Here is a 21,887-nt window from a genome sequence, read left to right as displayed (position 1 = left end):
GCATCAAAGTCGGCGGTGTTCGGGAGGTGGTGTGGAGCGGGATGAGATTCTGGAGGTGCTGGAAGCAGGAGGCGTCCGCACGCTCTCGCCAGCGCGCTGATGAAGACATCCAAGCTCTCGTGTTTGAGGTCGTTTGATCGTGGAATTCCTTACGTAGCGCGGCGCTTCGACATACGCCGCAGTGTGGCGCTCTGCACGTCCCGTAACAGAATACGGCCCGCAACCGACACGGCCCGCAACCGGTCCAGTTCTCGAATTAACAGTCATCGTAGTTCTACAATAAAATGATAGATGGCGCTGCATTATGTTTATTTATAGTTTGTAAAGATGGCGCTCAAATTTAATTTAAAATCTGTAATAATATTTCAAATTCCGTAAATTGCTTTCATTAAGCAGAATTGCAAGTTATATCAGGAAATCAAAACGTGTATTTGAGGATAATATATTCGCGGATATCCGACGTTGGCTTTTTGGCTTTATTAGTCAGTTAAAATAAATCAATAAAAAGCATGGAAAGAGTGTCTGAGTCTCTTCATGCTTATTCAGGAGTTTGTACAAACCCAATATATTTAATAGATATAATGACTTAAAACCATTGTAAAAGACGTTTGTATAGTCCGATGTATTTTGTAATTTAATCAATATTAATTAATCGTCTTTTATATGCATTACCAATTAAAATATCTAAACTGTATCACGCAAATGTTTACTTAGCAATTACACGAAGGTGTCGGTGTCTGTATCACATCGTAAATCACATCTGCGTGATATAACAATTAGCCGGTATGATAGCAATGTTAATTAAACTGCAATAATACCGTGAACAACCGATTATTGCATTGCATTTGTGTAATTTGGCCACATCTCTATTGTTTCGCCGCCAAATTTTCATGAGTAATAGTTCATTTCTACAAATACACATCTTTTTACAAAATCACTTGACAAGTGCGTTTTTTGTGAACAATCAAATATGTAACAGTTTGGGTCATAGGCCAAACTTATTTCTCTGTGAGACGGTATTATTATTATACTTATAGTTTTTAATCATATTAATATTAAAATATTTATGTAACATACAGTCTGGTAATTTTATTAAAGGGCGATTTAGATTTTTCTTATTGACATAATTCAAACCGTAGAGACAACGCACAGGAATGTCCGGCATTTTGATTGCGTCGCATTTCATTGATAGCTCCGTTTGATTGCTGGATTCCTGGTACCTGTTCTAGAGATGTATTCTATCTTTAGATTTGATATATACACACAAACCTACCTTCTTACATGTACGTATATGCCATCTTAAACTTCGATTAGAGATTTTCATGATTTTATTTGTATATTTCTCAATATATGGATTTTTTTTATAGAACAAGGGGCAAACGGGCAGGTACCTCACCTTATGTTAAGTGATACCGCCGCCCATGGACACTTTCAATGCCAGGCAGCGCGCGAGTGCGTTGCCGGCCTTTTAAGAATTGGTACGCTCTTTCCTTGAACGGACCCTAAGTCGAAATTGGTTCGAAAATACTTCAGCGGGCAGCTGGTTCCACAAAGTGGTAGTGCGTGGCAAAAACTGCCTTGAAAATCGTGCAGTTGTGGAACGGCGGACGTCGAGGTGATACGGGTGGAATTTCGTATTCTGCCTCGACGTCCGATGATGAAATTTCTGCAATTTATGGCAACTGGATATAATACTAATCTTGAAATTAATAAATTTAGAACGGTAGCAATGTATGATAAAACAATATCTGTTATATAGTAGGTATATAAATAAGAATTAATGGAATATAAATTCATATACTAAATAAACCGATAAAGTATTTTATAAAAGAGCTTTGAATACGTTTTTTTGTAAAAGTATCGCATTTTACGTTTTTAAAGGCTTCAAGGCAACACACGTTTTCCTCTCGAAACCGTAAAATTACATGGCAACTCTTGGGAAAACCCGTCACATTGTATGAAAAATCACGAAATATGAGTAGGTATGAAAATTGCATAACTTGCTTGATTAAATTACGAACTTGGCGTGGTTAATTAACACTGTACATAGGATTTCACTCAGCGTCACACAACCCCAAATTTACACTGGAGGCTCATTAGGTGACATCTCTTTGATGATATAGAAAAATTGTACACATATTTTCATATAAAATTATACCTGTATTTCCCCAGTGATGACTCGTTGCTCAGTTCGTAAAGCCAAATTAATTTTTAATGATTCTATATGTGCGTTAATCTTATCAAGACATTATATAATGCTCAATAACACTCAGATTCTATATTTAAAATTGATACCTTTATATTGGCATTTCAAATATGGAAGTATAGAAACTTGTTTTGGGATTCAATAGGAAAATTGGATCGTTCGTCGTAGGTACATAACAAAAAAGTTGATTAATGATAGAACTGTGTGGTGCTATTGTTATGTTTTATCCATGTAAAAATATATACCTAAGGTCTGTGCCAATATGTTTTGTAACTATTTGAGAACCTACTAGATATATCTAATTATAATATCGTTTAAATTATCCAGTATCAAATATTCCAAAAATATTTTTAGAACAAAAATAAATCATGACCACTTTATTCCAACAATAGCGTTAATTGACAAATAGTGGAAATGATAAATACAGGCGTCAGAAATTTTCCTAAAATACACCCTTTGATCGTCATTTGATTAACAGGTACCGACTGTCGCCCGCGCAACAATATTAATACTTTTAATATTTAGTCTATTATACTTTGTCTATGATTAATATTACGGAAGAAATGGAATATTCACACAATGTTCTAGCAGAAAAAATATTTGCGTATAAAATGCAATTTATAAAAAACCGTTTGAAGTTATCTGTCATCTAGTACATATGTATTTGATGTTAACACGGCATTAAAATATTATTTATTATATTTTTTTGTTAGATAGAGTGCTAGACTGTGGGTGTTAAAACCCCGGCTATTCACAGATTTCACGAGCTTAAGATTTGCAGTCAAGGGGTTCTATAATTTTATTTAATTAATTAAAATTGTAGTATAATTATCTAAACAAACATTTAAAAAAATCAGTTGCGGTTTTTAGGTCTGGGCCTCAGATTTCTGTATGTTTGATGATCCTCCTGTGCCTGAATGCCAGTCGACTTTTTGGGTCTATGGCAAGCTGATTTCCTCACGATGTTTTTTTTCACCGTTCGAGCGAATATTGAATGCGCACAAAGAAATAAACTTCATTGGTGCACAGCCGGGGGTCGACCTACGGACTCAGGAATGAGAGTTACACCAAGAAGACTCTCAACAATACAAATCTCTTATTTTTCCGTTTTTAGTTGCAAAGTTTAGTAGCAAAGGTAGGCTGTGTGACATTGACTTGGAATACATTAGTAGCTTTATAATAAAATGTAGTCCAACATTAAATATTTGTAACTAGGGTTTCGATGTTTTTCCACGTAAAAACAATTAAAACGACACGTAGATTACGGTCTACATTTTTTTAATAAGGCCGCGTTCGCACAATGCCATAAAACTTACTTATTACAGTTGAAAAGGGCATGTGAACTAGCTGACTCACACAAGTTTATAAATCAACGCAGGTTATCAAATTATCAAAAGCACGTGGGATTTAATTTCCGTCGGTCAGTTTAAAGACAAGTTTCTTGAACCAGGTCGAAGATTTTATCTTAACCTCATAATTGTGGGCTAGAACAGATAAAAACTAAGTAGATACTTGGAATTCATTTATGTTACGGTTACGAGGAAGTGCTGATGGCAAAATTTTCTATATTAAGGAGGTTCTATATAAATAATTAATAGTCAATGTTATTATAATTGTTACCTATAGGTACTTGGAATTAGAGTGTTGAACATTTTAAGTGACATGGTTTTTATAGACGTATTACAAGAAATTTTTCTAGAAAACAGAAAGTTTGAAAAGATTATTAAATTTTTTAGTTTTATTAATGTTTTAATACATAAATTATTCTAGTTATTTCTACTGTAGGGAAAAACTGTAGGGGAATACTTTACTAAAGTTTCTTCATTGTATTGTATATTCCTATCAAGGAAGCATGTAATTAAAATATTTAAATGATAACTTAAAAAATCAGAGAGTATAAATGAAATTTTTGAATTTTAATTATTCCAATGCGCAGCTGGTTTGCCCCTCATGTAAATTCTTAATCCCAAAGTTAATGAACGTCATATATTTATAAGTGTGTAAACTGAACAAAGCTAGTCTGGAATGTAAATGGAAATTGAAAATTAAAAAAATTCGGGGTCCTGCCGCCTGGGGAGCGGCGAAATCGTAAATTTAAATTGTCCATCCCTCAACATGCAAATTTTCCGAGTGCCTTTCAATTCCAACCCACTGTGAAGTATTAAGGCTTATGAATTTATAAATCACCTCATACATTTATATAAACTTCAATTTACGAAATCATAAAACGATGCTTTTTACGTATAAATCGCAATGAACCTATCATTCAAAATACTCTTTGATTTAGCATATTATTTATATAACAAATAACATCTGCAAGAAACATATTGTCTAGAGAGACGCCGCCATCATTAACTGTCGCTAATGAAGCTTGTGCATTTGAGTTTTAAATAACTTGCCTCCGTTCAAGGGGCGGGTATCGGAGCTGAGTACTTCTCTATGTAGATTTTTTACTTAAAGGAAATGTTTAACAAACCATATCAAAATTTTTGCTTCATAACTTTACAAAGACGTCCATTTACGTAGTTCAGTTTTAAAGTCGCTAACGAATGGAAGCTACATCGTACAATTTCATCAAAAAACTACAGTAGATCGACGTGAGGAATTCGCCTTTATTACTGCTCACATTATACGACTAGTTTTTATTGTTGGTAAATTCCAGTAGCTGTCGCGTTAAGTACCCTATAAATTTCATATACTACAACCAGTTAAGTGAGATCTTACGATAAAGTTGTAGATTCAGTGATACTGACATATCAAAATACAAATTAACGTCGCTGTAATGTTACATCGTCGGCCTCGGCTTCCTTGTCACTCATGCTCCATCAACTGCTTCGAAACGTCGAGGCTATGACAACAGGTCAGCCATATGACGCGGCTGTAATTCATCTCCCTGTCTCGTTTTTGAGGAACTGTTTCCTTCGGAGGGACAAAGACAGACATTTCTTGAGAATGCTATATCTGCAGAGAACAGAGGGTCCTGTATAGACAGGTTGTCGCTAATAGGCGTTTACTCAAAAGATATGCGGTTTATTAACGTCATGTGTGTTCTAATCTCAGGACACGTGTTAGTCTCAACATCGCCAGATCCAAGGCATAATGTGACGATTTGCGCGACTCCCGGAAGAACGCCAATCATAATATTTAATCGATTGACATGACGCTGATTGACACCAGGAAAAAGAGTTTAATAATAGATTAACTAAGTGCATTAAACTTTCTTTCCAGATTCGACGGGCATCTGATGAGGAGACACCGTCCGTTCGCACCTTGTGAAGCCTTTGTGGATTCGAGCATTGCTGTGTAGTGAATGGAATCCGAAGTGTGTGTGTGACTGAAAAAGTGATAGTGTCGGCCCCAGTGGCCGAGAACCTGCGACGGAAGATACGGACGCGAGCCGCGCGGGCTGCGGGCCCGCGATGAGCGCCAACAATTGCGACAGTATGACATATTTCTCAAACGCCTACATGCCGGACATGAGGAACGGAGGTGGCCATGACCACCAACAAGCCCACGCGCACTATGGAGCTGTCCCGCAGCAAGGACACGAGTTGGAAGGATGCGATCCACAGCTCAGACCTGCACAGCACCATTATTCAGCACAGACAGCACCCGGAATGCCCTATCCTAGGTTTCCACCCTACGATAGATTGGGGTATTACCAGCAGATGGAACAGAATGGCTACCGGCCTGATAGTCCATCCCAAATGGGTCACATGGGCCCTAAAACGGATGGATATGGACCAAACGGCCATCAACCACCGGCTCCGGCCGTTTACACGTCGTGTAAGCTACAAGCGGCGGCGGCGACGGCGGGTGGAGTCCCAGGGAGTCCACCCCTGGAGCAGGCACAGCAGATGCCCCACCACATGCATCCGCAGCAGCATATGGTGCAGCATGGGGTACCACCACACCAACAGCACCTCATGTATCCAGTGGATGACATGCAGCATCAGACGCAGATGCCACCCATGCATCAGCAGTCCATGCACGGGCAACAGGCGCCCCCTCAGCAAGCACCTCCAAACACCAACGCGTCGCTACCTAGTCCGCTATATCCCTGGATGAGAAGTCAATTCGGTAAGTTTCATCTTTGGTCATATAAAATAATCTATTGAAAGTAAACGTTTATCTGGCTAACAAAAACATCACCGCAACTCGTACGCATTGATGAAACAATGAGTGCCAGAAACAATGAAATTCCTTCTGTGCAGGGATTATTTATGGGCTTAACAGGCGTTCAAAAGGAATTTCACTTTTCATAAAATTTACAACTTCCGACACAAAAGCGTTCACCTTCTGTTTTGCTGACACCAATGCCGAACAATACGCCCTCGAGTTGCGCTACCGACTCCTACTGTTTCTGAATTTGTCTGAGAACTAATTTATGACTTGGTCGCTTGATTTAGGGCCTTTATTGTAATCACATTGCCTCTCATTTTAAGTGAATTGCAAAGTTTAGTTTTCGTCCTACAATCGTCAAGTAAGCTTCGATAATGCTTACAAGTATAGAAATATTAACTATGCGTCCTACATTCGCGCGGAGTGTAACCTTCAAACATAAATTAAAGTGTAACAAGAAGTGTTATTAGTGTAAATAAATGGTATGTTAATTAAATATTCTTAAAATTTGATATATTTTAAATCAATGAACCGTCTAATAATGTAAGTCCGCGGAATTTTAAGCAGTAGGTACCTAGTATAACTAACTAACCAGGCTTTAACGTATAAACAAAAAATAATAATTACTATGAATACTTTAAATAATGAGTTTAAAATTTTATTGATGTTATTTTGGCGCGTTAGGGAAAAATGATGCGAGCAAAATTTTTACGATGCCCACCGTCACAAAAAACCGACTCAACTTTTAAAATAAAAAATGTCTATTTCCTTAATTATGTAGAAATATTTTTGGTGATATTTAAATATATTTTATTTAACTAGATAATGCGTAATAATGTGTAATGATAAAACTTTCAATGTATTAAATATCTTTTTTTTAATGTTGGTGTCGTTTTTTCTACAAACGTAGAATAAGGCGAAAGATAATTTTTTTTTAAGATTTTTATCTTCTTACGCCAAAACAGTACAACTTCTAACGTGTATATATAAGTACCTACACACATGTTTTTATTATAGTGATATGTATTATAAGTGTATATGTATATGAATTAAGTAAGAAAGTTTATATGCATTATACACACAAATAACTAATATTTTCAATATTTATCTGCATTAAAGTAACATAAAGTACTATAGACATATTAAAAATATTTAAATTTGCAAAATATCCTCACGACCCCATGTCATAACCCTTCGCTGGCCAAAACCCGAATCCGTTGGCAGAACTTGCCAATTTATACTCTTAGAAGTTAGCTCCAAGTTTGTCGAAGTTAATTAATTTCGAACGTTTGATGAGGCAGAGATGGATTTTAACTTTGCCTTTGTACTACGTGCCAGCAGATATCTAATTTGTTTGTCAACATTAATTATGTTTTACAATGTTCTTTGATAATGTGAGTTATTGATACAAATTGAGTAGATCATGAATGAATCCATAACAGATATTCAAGGTTGCTGCTGTCTTTGCTACTAATATTTGAATATAGTAATTAAAAATTTCTTCATCCTATTTCATCAATACTTATATCAATCAATCAAAATATTTTTATTCATATTGGTACACTTACATTTATACACTTATGAACGTCAAAAAAATTAAATATTTTTATGAATAGAGTAATCTTATATCTATATTATATTGAAGAGGTGTGTAGCGTACTAGTAATCAAACTTATGTACATAAATAAAAAACACATAAAATCAATGATGCTACAACATTTTTAGGTCTGGGCCTGAGATATCTGTATCTGTTTTATCGTTTGTAAATATTATAGGCAAGTAGGTGATCAGCCTCCTATGTTAGAAACACGATTCGATTCGGGTCTAAGGCCGGTTTACTCACGATGTTTTCCTTCACCATTTGAGCAAAACAAAGTCCATTGGAGCACAGCCGGGGACCGTATCTACGACCTCTGGGATGATGCTTTATACATAAATACCTCAGACAAAATAATGATTTTGTTTCGTCATTATAAGTCGATATTTTTCATAAGCTAAGTACTTCACTGTGACCACTTAAACACTACCTTACTTCATAAAAAGATAAAAGATAACATTCTACATACTGACAATGTATTTAGCGCATGACATGTACCATTCGCAACCTCTTGACAGCACATTTAGAACGCTTTGAAGCTCTTAAAACTATTCCATTTATTAAAAAAAAGTCCCACCAACCACGGAGTTATAAATAGATGTTAAATTGTAAATCATTCTGGAATGCATCACCTACGTAACAAGTATCTGTTATACTATATTTGAGTATCGTTTGACCAATTATGACGGAATCTGAGAGATTTATTGCTTCAGAATATCATATCGTTCAGAACGTGTTCATATTGAGATTATGAATTATTTTTAATTCTCTTAATATTCCATGCGTGGTCCTAAATTGCACTTATCAGGCATATTTTATAACAGTTTTCTCTTTGAATTCCGTTAAATCATACTCTCAATTATATAGCATATAAATTATATTAGGTAATTATTTAAATAAAAAATGTAATCTACACGACATTTTTATCATATTCTAACAATATTAAAGTGAATGTCATACGATACTAACTTAACATATGTTTTTACTTTAAGCTGTTAATCTAATTATAGTACTTCAATAGCGAGCTATAATTGGCTACGTCATTTGAATTATATAAATCACTCTTAGGTGGCATCTGAAGTCGTTTAGACCGGAAAATCCACTTGAACAATTTTCTATTCCTAGCACAAGGTAGGCCGCGATAGAATTGAGGTGGAAATGGAAATATAATGGAAATCACCCCCTGTCAGCACAATGCCGACTTGTTACATTTCATTGTTCGGTTATCAGGCCTCGGGCTTTTGTGCCCGGTCGATGATTGAATAGAAGAATTTGTTTTGCCCTCCGCTTTCTGCTGCCGAAAGCTAGAATCGTTTGGTAAACGATGAACAATTACAAATAAATGTCGGTCACTCTTTGTTAGACTTAAAATATGTTTAATCACATGGATGTAATAAAAATACGTTTTAAATTAAGAATCTAATGAGGTTACGAAAGACAATCAAACGCATTCAAATCATTATTACATAATGTAAATAACAATTTTCAGCGTGATTTGTATAAACCCTTAACCATTTTGTAAATAATTTATTCTATTCTGTTCTGCACAGTAAACTCTGTTGTTAGAATAATGTTCAAATATGTTTCTAACGTACGGTATCTATACATTACATAACGTTGCTTGGTACAATGGCGTAACTGCGGCGCCAGTTTTCCTCCTTTCCGATAAACTCCATTGTAAGAACTTACCTTTGATAGATCCTCGACTGTCGAGACCAACAATGACGATAAATGTGCCCTCAGATTGAAGTTGGGATTCTTTTCGAGGGTTCATTTTCTCTTTTCAGTGTACCACGTCATGAATGAACGTACTTAACGTTAAGGAATTCGATTTTTAAAAATTCCTCCATAAAGTTTTTCATTAAAAGAGGTTTGGTTCCTAATTTATAAAGGTATTTTTTTATTTGATTTATATTATGAGCCATTTTGGTAGTTTCAATATTTATGTTGTAATAAACCTACTTACTTATAGAAATGAATAAGTGACTTGGTATTTAAAATAATCCTGAATGTTTATTTACTAACATGCAGGGGATATACTAAGAAAATATATCCCCTGCATTATATCGTTCCCCTGTCCACACGTGCATATTTGCATAGCATTTTTTCAAAGTAAAAATACATTTCTGGTTTTATTTAGTGATCCGGTTTTGAAACAGATGAATTGCTTTTCAAATACAAAATATTATTTTAGACATTTCTCCAAATATCAGCATTTATTTTAGTGTTTTGTTAATAATTATCCACGTGCATGAATTTAACGTATAATTTTTAATAAGTCTGACCTCAGCAGGACTTAACAATGAAATTGAACGTAATACTGCATTAATACAGAAGATGGCGCTGTAGTAATTTCTTAATATTTTGTAACAATAGCGATTTGGATAATTTTCTCAAACATTAATAAAACATATCTGAAATTAAACCTACTTCAGAGATAACTATTAAAAATTAAATTGAATGTTGTTATTCTGCATTTAGGTTTTAAATTTGGATGTAGTAGTAGTAAAAAGTAAATAAAAAAATACCTACATGATATATAGATTTTTTGTAATCTATAAGTGAAACAAAAAAATAAAATCGTCTGAAGCTTATTAAAAAACCATCACAGCCCATAATTATAAACCTTTATCTGAGCCCTCAGCCAATCCCATTATTATTTACGTCCGACGAAGGTTAACGCACACATAGGTAGATTATATACATATTGACAATATTGCGTGAATGTGCGTGTCACTTTTTATTGCCATGCTTTAAGTATTTCCCAAGAAAATAGGTCTTCTATCTTCAGTTATAACGATGTTCGAATAAACGGATCCTTTTTAAGTTTGCCTATAAATACTGATGTTAATTCAAAGAAATAATTATACAAATAAAATGTAAAATTACTATTGAATACGCGATGTGTGGAAATGTCTTGATTCTTTAATATTATTATACCTAAATATTTTGCTATTAAAATGTATGTGTAATATGTGTCTTGAAAGATTTAAAGCAGTTTAAAGGAAATTTTGTTGACAGCGTTGGCAGCATTATTAAAATTGCTGCCTTCCTTTTTCTTCTTATATCGCCTTCTCGCTCTTGCGCTAAGTGAGGTAAGCTCTACCCTACATTAATTAAACGTCGAGATAGAACGCCAATCAAACTTTGACCGCTGCTAAGCCGATGAAGCCGAACTTATTATATGGTATTAAAATTCCATTTAGCTCCGTGAACCATTTCAAATTGAAACAGAAACGTAATAACCCATATTAAATTATGATTGCGTCTTCTATCCAATAAGGATATTGCTACAACCGAACCTCGAAACAATATAGTAATTGCGGTCGATATATTCTATCATAGCTATAGTCCTATAATTAGGATATTACATGTCATTAGCTAATAAAAAAGGGCATCACATGGTGTGTACACATGTGTGAGTTGACAGCACATAAATCATATATACTTGCGTAGCGATATCGGAGGAACGAAAAAAACCCCTCGTTTCCTGCCTAGATCACACATGACCGGCCTGTCTATCTGCCAGACCCGTGTCAAATATTCTCTGGAGCGAAGTCCGCCCCTCTCGCTTTGGGGGAGACCCCTGGGGACGCGCTGTCCCGCGGCGAAGCTCATCTTGGAGCCCTAATGCGTTCCATACACATAGATGAAGTTTTACCCACACATCGCGCCCTCTCGAGATTATTTCGTTTCTTTTGTGTAATGCTTTACGATTGAATACTTTCTTTTTCATTAAGATTTTCGCGTTCGTGACGGACGTTGAAAAATCACCCTCGCCAGCACCTTTCATAACTTTTCGCTTCGTGATCCAAAGCGATTACTCACATTCTATCGCCTTCTCAAATATTCATTCGTGTTTTGCCCGCTGCAAATTATCTTAATGGTTCTAACAAACTGTAATTAGACTGGGGATCGCCCTTCGAAAGCTATTGCTGTATTTTTATGGGCTGACATATGATTAGTTAATAACCGTATTCAATTTCCGTGATAGAAAAGTTGATCATGATACGGGTGGGACGTAATTGAATTCGAGTTTGTATCGATCGCTGGGTTGGAGTGAGTCGGAGGTCGAAGGCCCTGGGTAGGAAATCCCGTCGACAGGCGGAGCCGGGTGCGGAACAAAGCTCCGGTAACAAAGACGTCACCGGCCGTGCTAGCGACGCGGAGTTATGACGTCCATTGTGAGCAACAATACCCAACAAACGAGTTTGTATAAGCTATTAGGTACGCGCATTAATATATATTTTTTGTTCAGCCGAAAATTTAGCATTCCATTACGAGGGAGAGAAATGAAACCCGCCGCATGAATTATATTAAAATATATTTGAATATTTCATTTGACACCTTTTTTGCGGGCGGAATTTCGCTCAATCCGGCCGGCGTAATTTTTAGCGAACAGCAAAACGAAATTTTCGGTGAATAACATTCCATTTCGAATGCAAAACACGACGGGAATCAGCGTCGACACAACACTGACTGATGGCTTTGTATTCGCGATATAAATTCTTTCCGAGCTCGGACCAAATGTTTTTGTATGATTTACCATTTTCAACGTCAACATATATTTTAATGGAAACATTATCTGGTGTGTTTCCTGGGAAATATTTTTGGTATTACAAAACTGATTTGGACGTTTTTTATTGACGGCAGCAGCACAGTCAATAATAAATAAGTATAATAAGTAGTTTATATTCAGACTGAAAGCACTACTTCTTATGTAAACAAATAGTTTTCAAAAGATTTTCCAACTGAACATTTTAGAGAAAATAGCATTTTCCAACGAAAAACTAGCAGTCCACACAACAATAGCGGTTATATAACAAAAGTCATTAGGCAGGTTCGTACATAGTGAACTGCGAACGCAGATTATGTCTACGGCCCGCCCAGCGCACGGATGATTAATGTCCTAGCTTGAAAGACTCCCACATTTTTTTGTTTTTTACCCGTATCGATCAATTGTTTCATTTCCTCGTAATCAAGATTCGTATTTCCGTAGGGAATGTTATTATGAAATTCAAACATAGTTTTCATATAAACCTTAAGTACCTACTGTATTTCATTCAAAAATGGAACGTTCAATATTTAAAAAGAATTCGGCGGACAGTGAAATGTGTTTGCAACAAAATTTTAAATTCGGTGCCATTATCAATACTCTCACAGTTAAAGAGGTATTTAAGTAAAGCTTAACATACCGTTCAAATTGCATCACTTAAATTTAAAGCAACTTAATTACATTCGTGTATGCAATAAAGTCTTCAAGTTAAATCCTTTTTGCACGATGCTGTATCAATTAAAATTATTAAGCAGGTTTAACCTTCGCCAACGAGTTCGCTGGAAACCAGCAATTTTATTTACGACGTGTAAGCGTTTAAGAGAAATTGCATTAATCTGAATAACCGTTTGATATCATGTACGATGTTGCAATACAGTGAGTGGTGTAATCAATTTAAAATGTTATAACTCGTTATAATGTTGAAACAATTGCAGCTATATCACCCACGGGATAAGGGTGTAAATGAAATGTCATAAAAGTCGGACTTACTCGTTTGCGTCGAGCTGAAATATATGAAATTGTAGGACATGAATTATGGATTGTCGATACCGCTTCAAGCTGTTGCTATATTTTTTTCGTATTTCTCGGGCGCGATACCGCAACGAATTAAATTAAAAGCTCTTTTCAGTTGTCATCCCTTGATGAATTTGGTATTTAGGATTACACATTTTATTTTACACTTAAATATTATGAATGGTGGATTTAATCAGTGAGCCGAGATCGCTATATTTATCAACGACAATTAATAAGAAGGATCGCAAGTGATTTATGTATGTTACGCGAATTTATACATAATTAATTAAAAGTAATTAATATAAGTTTCGTTTACATTAAACGAATGATAATGTAAACGCTAACTAGAAATTCGTAAGATTAAGCAATTATACATATTCTAAATTTTAATTAAATTCTATCATTATGAAGATTAAATATGAATTAATAACGAACATATTTGTATTTCCCAGTGTGTTTCCACACTCAAGTTTCATTTTACGCTATGATTTCTTAAATTGCCTCTCTAAAAACTTTTTTACTATCAAATGGAACCATACACAACAAATGCTTTCAGTAATCAATACAATTGCGATCCCGGTAAAATCCGGTCAATAATTCGAATCTTCATACGGATAAGTAGCCCTCTTGTATCATCTCCATGTTGTAAAGAGGTTATTAGCGTTCTCCAATAAATATTTATGGTAATCTCTTGGCTTTTGGCTGTATATAGGTTAGGCATGTTAGCTTCTTCCCGATGTTTAGACAGAAAGTCTATTAGTGCACAGCCTACGTACACTAATGTACTAGTACCTCATGGATACGAGACGTAAGGTGAAGCCACTAGCCCAACACTGCCCTTTAAAAATATAATTATAATAATTTCATTAAGACAGTTCGATGTTACTTACGTACGGTATTTTTAAAATTCCTGCTTAACTAAAACAGTAATAGCCATCGTTTGAAAAAGGAATGTTCCGAATCTTACCGTGGTTGTATCGATTTCATCACATTACGTTTGTCTACGATTATATGAAAATAGAGGGTCTAAATGATTTATGGGCGCCCGGCGTCACATGCAACAACCCTAGATGCGTTTCCGGTACAGACGCGATGTTTGAAAGCGATTTGTAAAATATTTTTACCAAATTAAAAAAGCTATCCTTAAATAGCTTGTTTGTACGTATAACCTCGGATCAGTTTCAAACTGAATAAACATGACTTCAACTGAATAAAATCGTATTAAAACATTAACAGAATATTGATTTATTTTCATTACGAGAAGGAATGACGAGAAGATGTCAATATTTTTGGTAGTTTTTGATATTAAAAATTACCAAATGGTGACTTTTCACACTGAACTTAAATTGATGACTACCTACTGTTACTGCAGTTGGTAACATTTATTTGTATGAATTGCAATCAATCTTTGTATATTTATATTAAAAATGGAACCTCCATAGGTCGCTTACGTAAAACAAAATTGTATCCTACCACTGAAGGAACAAAGAAAGTAGGTAGGTACAGAAGTGCCGCACGCATTCACAATTAAGTTTTCATATTCGACGTGCTGTAAATACTTACTAACGGTTTAAATCTGACGTTGGAATCATGTTTTATGCATGTGAGTGCGATGAGGCCACTGTAACATAAATCCCTAAGGGAGAGGGATTTCATGAGCTTTCACGTACGATTCTGTGCTCATAAGATCGCCCATCCGTACTTATTTATATAGCTGCTCACGACTTTGCGTTAATACTTTTGTGCATCGCTTTACAATTTGGTAGTGTTATCCTAAACATATGCTTTAAAATCATTTGATTAAAGAGGTTGTACACCAATTTCTTTATATGTTCAAGTACTATTTATTCATTTTGAAAGGCACACAGAGACAATTACAGAGAAGATACAACATACAAAAAACACAATACATGCATGTGCATTGATGCAACAACCACAAATGTGCACATAATTTTAACTAAATCATTACAATTCTAAAAGAGATAATAATAATACAATAATAATTAACGACATAAGAAAAAATAATATAAAAAAATTCAAATATGCAACTTAAAAATGTAATATATTATTTGCAATTGTATTTGGTGACTAAAGAACATATCACTGGTTACTACTCAATAAACGATTATTTGTGTGAGACATGGTAATTTATATAAATTTAATTATGTATGATAATTGACTTAATTGATATGAATCTGACTAATAATGTAAAATCTAAACTAAGATAAATTTGCGCGCCACTGTGTGTGGCAGAATATGCGAACGACTGACAATTGTACCACCTTGACATTTTGTACCATATTCGTGCAATGAATAAATTATTATTATTATTACGGAATATACACATCTAAAATCCAAATATGACGTGCACAAAAGGTTGATCACTTGATAAATAAAAATCAAAGAAATCGGTACAGAAATATGTATGTGTAATTTTTTGTGGTGGCTACAAAAACAAACAAGTATTTTATACATCTTCAGCACTTGAAAAGCGTTGCTACTTCAAACAGTTTTTGCTTAATCTGGTTCGCACTTACGTTTAACTGGAGCTATTAATAAACATTTTTATGTCATTGACACTTCTCAATTACAACTGAGCCATAAATAAATGTAAATACATTTATTTTCTGCTCTCTTTTAAACACAAAAGTAAATAAAAATACATAGAAAGAGTGTTAATTAAGTTAAATTGCAATTTGAATTTTTATTAACGACGAAAATTCAAACACTTAAATTTTTTACTGTATCAGTTGAAGATACTATTTAAAGAGATCACTATTGTATTAACAGTAATGTAAATAACATTAAAAAATTATCACTATCTCTGGAAATACTCAAAGCCTATCAGCAGGCCGTAAATTATTGGTTGACCCTAAAATTAATTTGCGAATTCCGTAATCAGGCCGGACGTAGGACATGTGGAGCTATCCTATCGATATTTACATTCTTGAATGCGTCCCAAAATCCGGCAGCGATGAGGCTGTTATCAATTTCCTGTGCAACAAGTGGCCGATAATTTTCAACCCGACTGCATTCTCTTACATTCTTCTGCTCGTTTAATGAAAATCCCGTGGATATGTTGAAGTAATTTTATGCATATTGTAACGAGTTGCAATGGGATAAAGATTTGTATGACGCACTGGTTATTGCCCGTTAGTTTATGGGAACACGGGAAATAAATCGCGGATGTTTCCTTTCATTCTTCTGAAAGATGAAGTTAATATACCTACTTATAAATGTTCCTTCTGAATCAGTCTGATCTAACATTTAAAAAGGCTTAATTTAAAATATGTCATAGAGGGACGTGTCTTTCATTTATGTATAAAGAGGTCGATATACTTGAAATTGGATCTCAGTTTGATTAGGTTTCTAGAACGACTTTATACAAGTCCGTATCTTTTTTACATGTCGCTTTGTACTTTGTTCGTATTCTACATAATCGTCTATTTTTCAATGTGAAAAATTAATTAAAAAATAAATAAATAAATTGCGCTTCAACCATTCTAGGTCTGCGTCTAATCCTTCTTTATGTGTTTCATGATCTGTTGTCAATCAGACGAGTAGATGATGTGCATCCTGTGCCTGACACACGCCATCGATATTTTGGGTCTTAGGCAAGCCAGTTTCCTCACGACGTTTTTCTTCACCGGCCAAGCAAATGTTAAATCCGCACGTAAACAGGAAGTTCATTGGTGCACAGCCGGGGATCGAACTTACGATCACAGGGATGAGAGTCACACTCTGAAGCCACTAGGCTACACTGCCCTGTCTTACATCACCAGTTGATATATTCTATCATGACTGTAAATATGATTTTTTCACTATGCACGCTACTTTTGCGTCATTTTGTACGTTTCCATTTTAGAATTAACAAATTCCTCGAAGTTCGCGTGTAGATGTTGTAATGCAACCTGTTTTGCGTGTTTCTGCAAAGAAAACAATCAAACTGAGCGTGTTAGGTAGAATTTTGTTTTCAATTTTAATTAAAATTTTATTTCTGGTTTATGAAACTTACAGATACAGATAAAACAATATTTCAGTTATTTTGTAAAAATATTTTATAATTATAAAATGTTGTAATGGACAAAGCAATCTTATTGGATATGTAACGCAAGTTCGTTTCGGAGAAGTATCGAACAAGCAAAAACAATTAACAAATTGATAAGCTCAAAACAATTTTCAATTAAGTCTGGCTGAGTGTTCGCTGTTTACAAATAACCACCATTTATCAGGAATACCTATGCAGTTTTTAATCTGCCTCGGGCCAGATGATTAACTGCCTTGTTTCTTTACGAAATTAACATTTTTTATCGTCCAATTTCAGAACGGAAGCGGGGACGGCAGACGTACACGCGATACCAGACCCTCGAGCTGGAAAAGGAGTTCCATTTCAACCGGTACCTGACGAGGAGACGACGAATCGAAATCGCCCACGCCCTCTGTCTCACCGAGAGGCAGATCAAGATCTGGTTCCAGAACCGGCGCATGAAGTGGAAGAAAGAGAATAAGACCAAAGGAGAGCCAGGCTCGGGAGATGAACCGGACAACATGAGTCCACCCACCTCCCCCCAATAAGCCTCCATCGCGCGATCAGTGAGTCCGTTCCAAATTCGAACGGCCGTCAGTGTTCATTTATTTTCATACAAAAATTGTGCACGGAAGCGATCGTTAAGGAGTTACTAGGACAGTTTAATTTGTATAAATTGTATGTTGGACTTTTCATAATATTACAATACTAATACGTAACTTAGTGACTTGACATAAAGAGTAATGATAGTGTGATGAAGAGATTTTTACAATTGTTAAGTATAAATTAATTTATAGAACAATCTCAATACCAATAATTACCAAAAACGCAGTGTGTACGAACTGCGACTTTATGTGATTTCATTATTTATGTAGTTGGAAATTTATTAAACTCTGATGAGTTTATTTCTTCTTCAGCGGGATATTTATTTTAAAATGCATCACTTACACTCTCTACGAATTTATTTTAAAAAATCGAATAAGATTTTAACTTTACGAAGTTTTATTTGACGTAAGTGAATCATTTTACAATAATTCAACGAAAATCTTTATTTTAATGTTATCAAAACACAAAACCGTAAGGACCTCTTATAATTAACCATTGATAAGACGGCAATTAGTATCTATATTGTTATTATTTAATATATTTGATGTTTTATTTCTAATTAAGCTATCGAAACGCTATTTTGTACATATAAAAACTATAATTTAGAATTTACGATTATGTACAATTGTTTTAGTGTGAATATATGATATTAGTTCTCGTTTTCTCTGACGAGTTTATTGTGAATCTTCTCTGATTTTGATTTTAACTTCGTTGAGGGAAGGCCAGTTACACGTGCAATGTATACGATTTTGACGACACATATACGTAATGATTACTGATAATAATAAATCTAATAGGAAATTTATATACTTAATGTAAAGTACGACTCATGTTTGTAATTAATTATTGGATGTTAATGCGAACACAGAGAAATTCATCGGAGGATTAAAAAGTGGATAGTTACCTTCAATTTCTTAAACTTGACTTATTTTTCTCATTCTATACGAAATGTAGGCTTGGAATGTACAGTGTACACAGTATACCAAAGTTAGGGAATAAACTTGGTTGTTCATTATAAATAGTAGATGCGTCGCCCTTTCCTATACAAGTCTTGGAGACATGATAAATGGTATTTTTATAAAATCATTGCCTAAAACCGATATACGTAATGAAGTATCGTACATAATATTTACTTATAAACATTAGTTTCACTACTATAGTGTGATTTGGGTAATGTTTATTTTTCATAGGTTTTAGCGAAACAGTCTCAGTGATCGGTATACATTTAATTTGTGCTGTGTTAAGTAAATGTAATATAACTGTATATTGTCGATATTAAACACGATATTTATTTATTGATTCGCTTAACTAGGTTTGCTTACACTTTGGGTATGTTTTAAGGAGTCTGGCTGGGATTTTAACTGTCAACTGTCAAACGTCAGATTGATACGTAAACGTATTTTGACAGGTGTCAAAAGAATCACGCCTTGATATGAAATTTGGATGATTTGCTCAATGTTGTTTTTATTAAGCTTATGTTTTGGTTTAAGTAAATTCTATCCCATTTAATTTGGTCAGTAAAATCCCATGTACTATATAAAAGCTAAGACAATTCCATCTAAAATTCTGTTTGTTCGTATTTTTTTTAAAAGATCCCTTGCCAGATGTGATGTTCACGATTGGTTTGTAAAATTTTATAATCAAATTAATTAGGTTATTAAAAATAAGTTCTCACAACTAGTTCTACGCAGTCTGTAACGTAAACGTAGAAACCTGCGTATGCGCAATTTTATTTACCTTTGTCCTATCGATTCGAAATTTATGAAATATAACTATAATTAGTAATTTAATAAGGTTAGGCGAGACGATATTGTCATAAATATATAAATACATGAAATTAATAAAGCATAATGATTGTAATGCAGATTTTTATTGTTCATACAATTTTTCAATTTACCTAAGCATTACAAAGGAAAATTCTACTGAGATAGTCAGTTGTTTAAGACCAAAACTAATATGTATAGAATTTTATATAACTTCTAACGACTCCTGTTTGTATCTTAAGTACCTACACCAGCCGTTATTGCTATGAGTCGTAGCTTTATTGATATGTGAGGTAAAATATAAAATATATTATCTATTATCTGTCAAATTTGCTTTCTACATAAAATAGTATCGTAGTACCAATTGCAAGTGGTACTTGGAGTTAGTATCCGAGTGGAAGTTCATAAATACTACTATTCAATCAAATACAATAAACAAAAAAAAAACAAATAGGATATTGAACATAATGATAAAACAGATATACATAAGTCATATATAGTCATAAACAGCTAATGAGTAATGACAATTTAATGATTTTGCGTGGGTCTCGATTGGTCGTATACCTTTCTGTTTCTAGGTGTGGCCTAATCACTATTTAATAACTAGTGCATATTCATCATAATGTGTTTTTGACAAGTTTGAAATTGTGGCTATTATTTCAGTCCTAATATGATGTGAAAAAATTACCTTAAATTAGGAAATATGTTGCGGAATTTCGATGCGTTAACTACTTTTATTCATTCATAAAAAGGTAGAAAATCTAAATAATATATTAAAGTTTGTTTTGTACTTCCGTTATATTTATCTAAGTATATTGCCAGATTACCAGATTAGATTGAAAAATTACTGGGCTGGTTTAAAAAAACACGATTAGACATATGGACAACGTCCGGAATAGGCATAATTTAAAATATTATGTGTGTTAACAACCCTTAGGAAATTTTTCTTTTACAATTTTAACCTCTTAAAATGTATTTCATACAACAGTGTTTTATCTCATTTATTTACTTACAGAATGACGAAGATAGCAATTTGCCTATTAAGAGAATTTTCTTTTTGTTTCCTGTGTGTTGTTCCTTGCCGTTACTTATGTGTTCACAAATAAGTATTAAGATTTTGTCCTTTACATGTTCTACAAACTTCTTTAAGATTCTTTCATACGACAATGTTTTATCTCATTTATTTACATACAGAGTGACAAAGACAGCTTTATGCTTACTGAGATAATTTTTGTTTGGTAGTGTTTCTTCCAAATCATGCATATTTAATTTAAATTACACATTACCTTAATCCTTTAATACAATATTTTGTTATTTTTATATAATTTACATAATGTTATTAAAGAGATGGTACATGGCTATTTTAAGCGTATAATATTTTAATAGTATGGTTGGGTATACATTTATCGAAAATAGATCGCACTACCAATGGGGTCAAAGTTCAAATTAAATTGGTCAGTCAGTCATCTCAATGTGTCACAATGATAGCCAAGTGTTATTTATGACGCCCCTCGTGCCATTGCACTTCATTCATATTAGGTTCATGGCCATATCGCCATTACTTCATAAAGACCATATATTCTTGTTTTAAACTCTAAATACTATGTTTTATAAACTTTACTACAGAATAAAAATATATACAAGACATTTTTGCAGAGACGATTCTATAAAAATACTATCAACTTTCAGTGTACATAAACTAAATCAATGTCTTCGTACTATGGCCGCTAGATGGCACCACTTAATTTGTAAATTTTTAATGTCTTCCCAAATAAGTTTGAAGTTTTGTAGTTTGTCCATAATTAATATGCGACATGTTTAAAATGATTCATATTCTTGTAAATTCTTGTATAAAATATTTTTATTATTATAATATATGATTTAATTTACCATCAATACACATCTAAATTCATATGAAGATGGTCCTTAAACTTACAATATGTCTCATAATAAAGACATAAATCTTTTGAGCGTCCTTGCCTCATAACATTCAATTT

The 21,887-nt window shown here is 34.0% G+C and overlaps 1 protein-coding gene across 7 annotated transcripts in view; it reads left to right on the top strand.

Moving 5' to 3' along the window:
- LOC110992175 (homeotic protein antennapedia) overlaps positions 1-19,976 on the top strand; it is a 144,567-nt gene extending 124,591 nt beyond the window's left edge. For all 7 annotated transcript variants that reach the window (XM_022257890.2, XM_022257886.2, XM_022257889.2 and 4 more), the window contains 2 exons: positions 5,435-6,286; positions 17,819-19,976. In XM_022257890.2, the coding sequence (XP_022113582.1) occupies positions 5,626-6,286; positions 17,819-18,069 (912 nt within the window). In that variant the 5' untranslated portion in view covers positions 5,435-5,625 and the 3' untranslated portion in view covers positions 18,070-19,976. The remainder of the gene's footprint in view (positions 1-5,434; positions 6,287-17,818) is intronic.
- Positions 19,977-21,887: the final 1,911 nt, after the last annotated feature.

Source organism: Pieris rapae, chromosome 8 (genome assembly GCF_905147795.1).
Source record: "Pieris rapae chromosome 8, ilPieRapa1.1, whole genome shotgun sequence".
NCBI classification, from domain to species: domain Eukaryota; kingdom Metazoa; phylum Arthropoda; class Insecta; order Lepidoptera; family Pieridae; genus Pieris; species Pieris rapae.
Note: the sequence above shows the minus strand (reverse complement) of the source record. Positions and strands in the feature narration are given on the sequence as shown.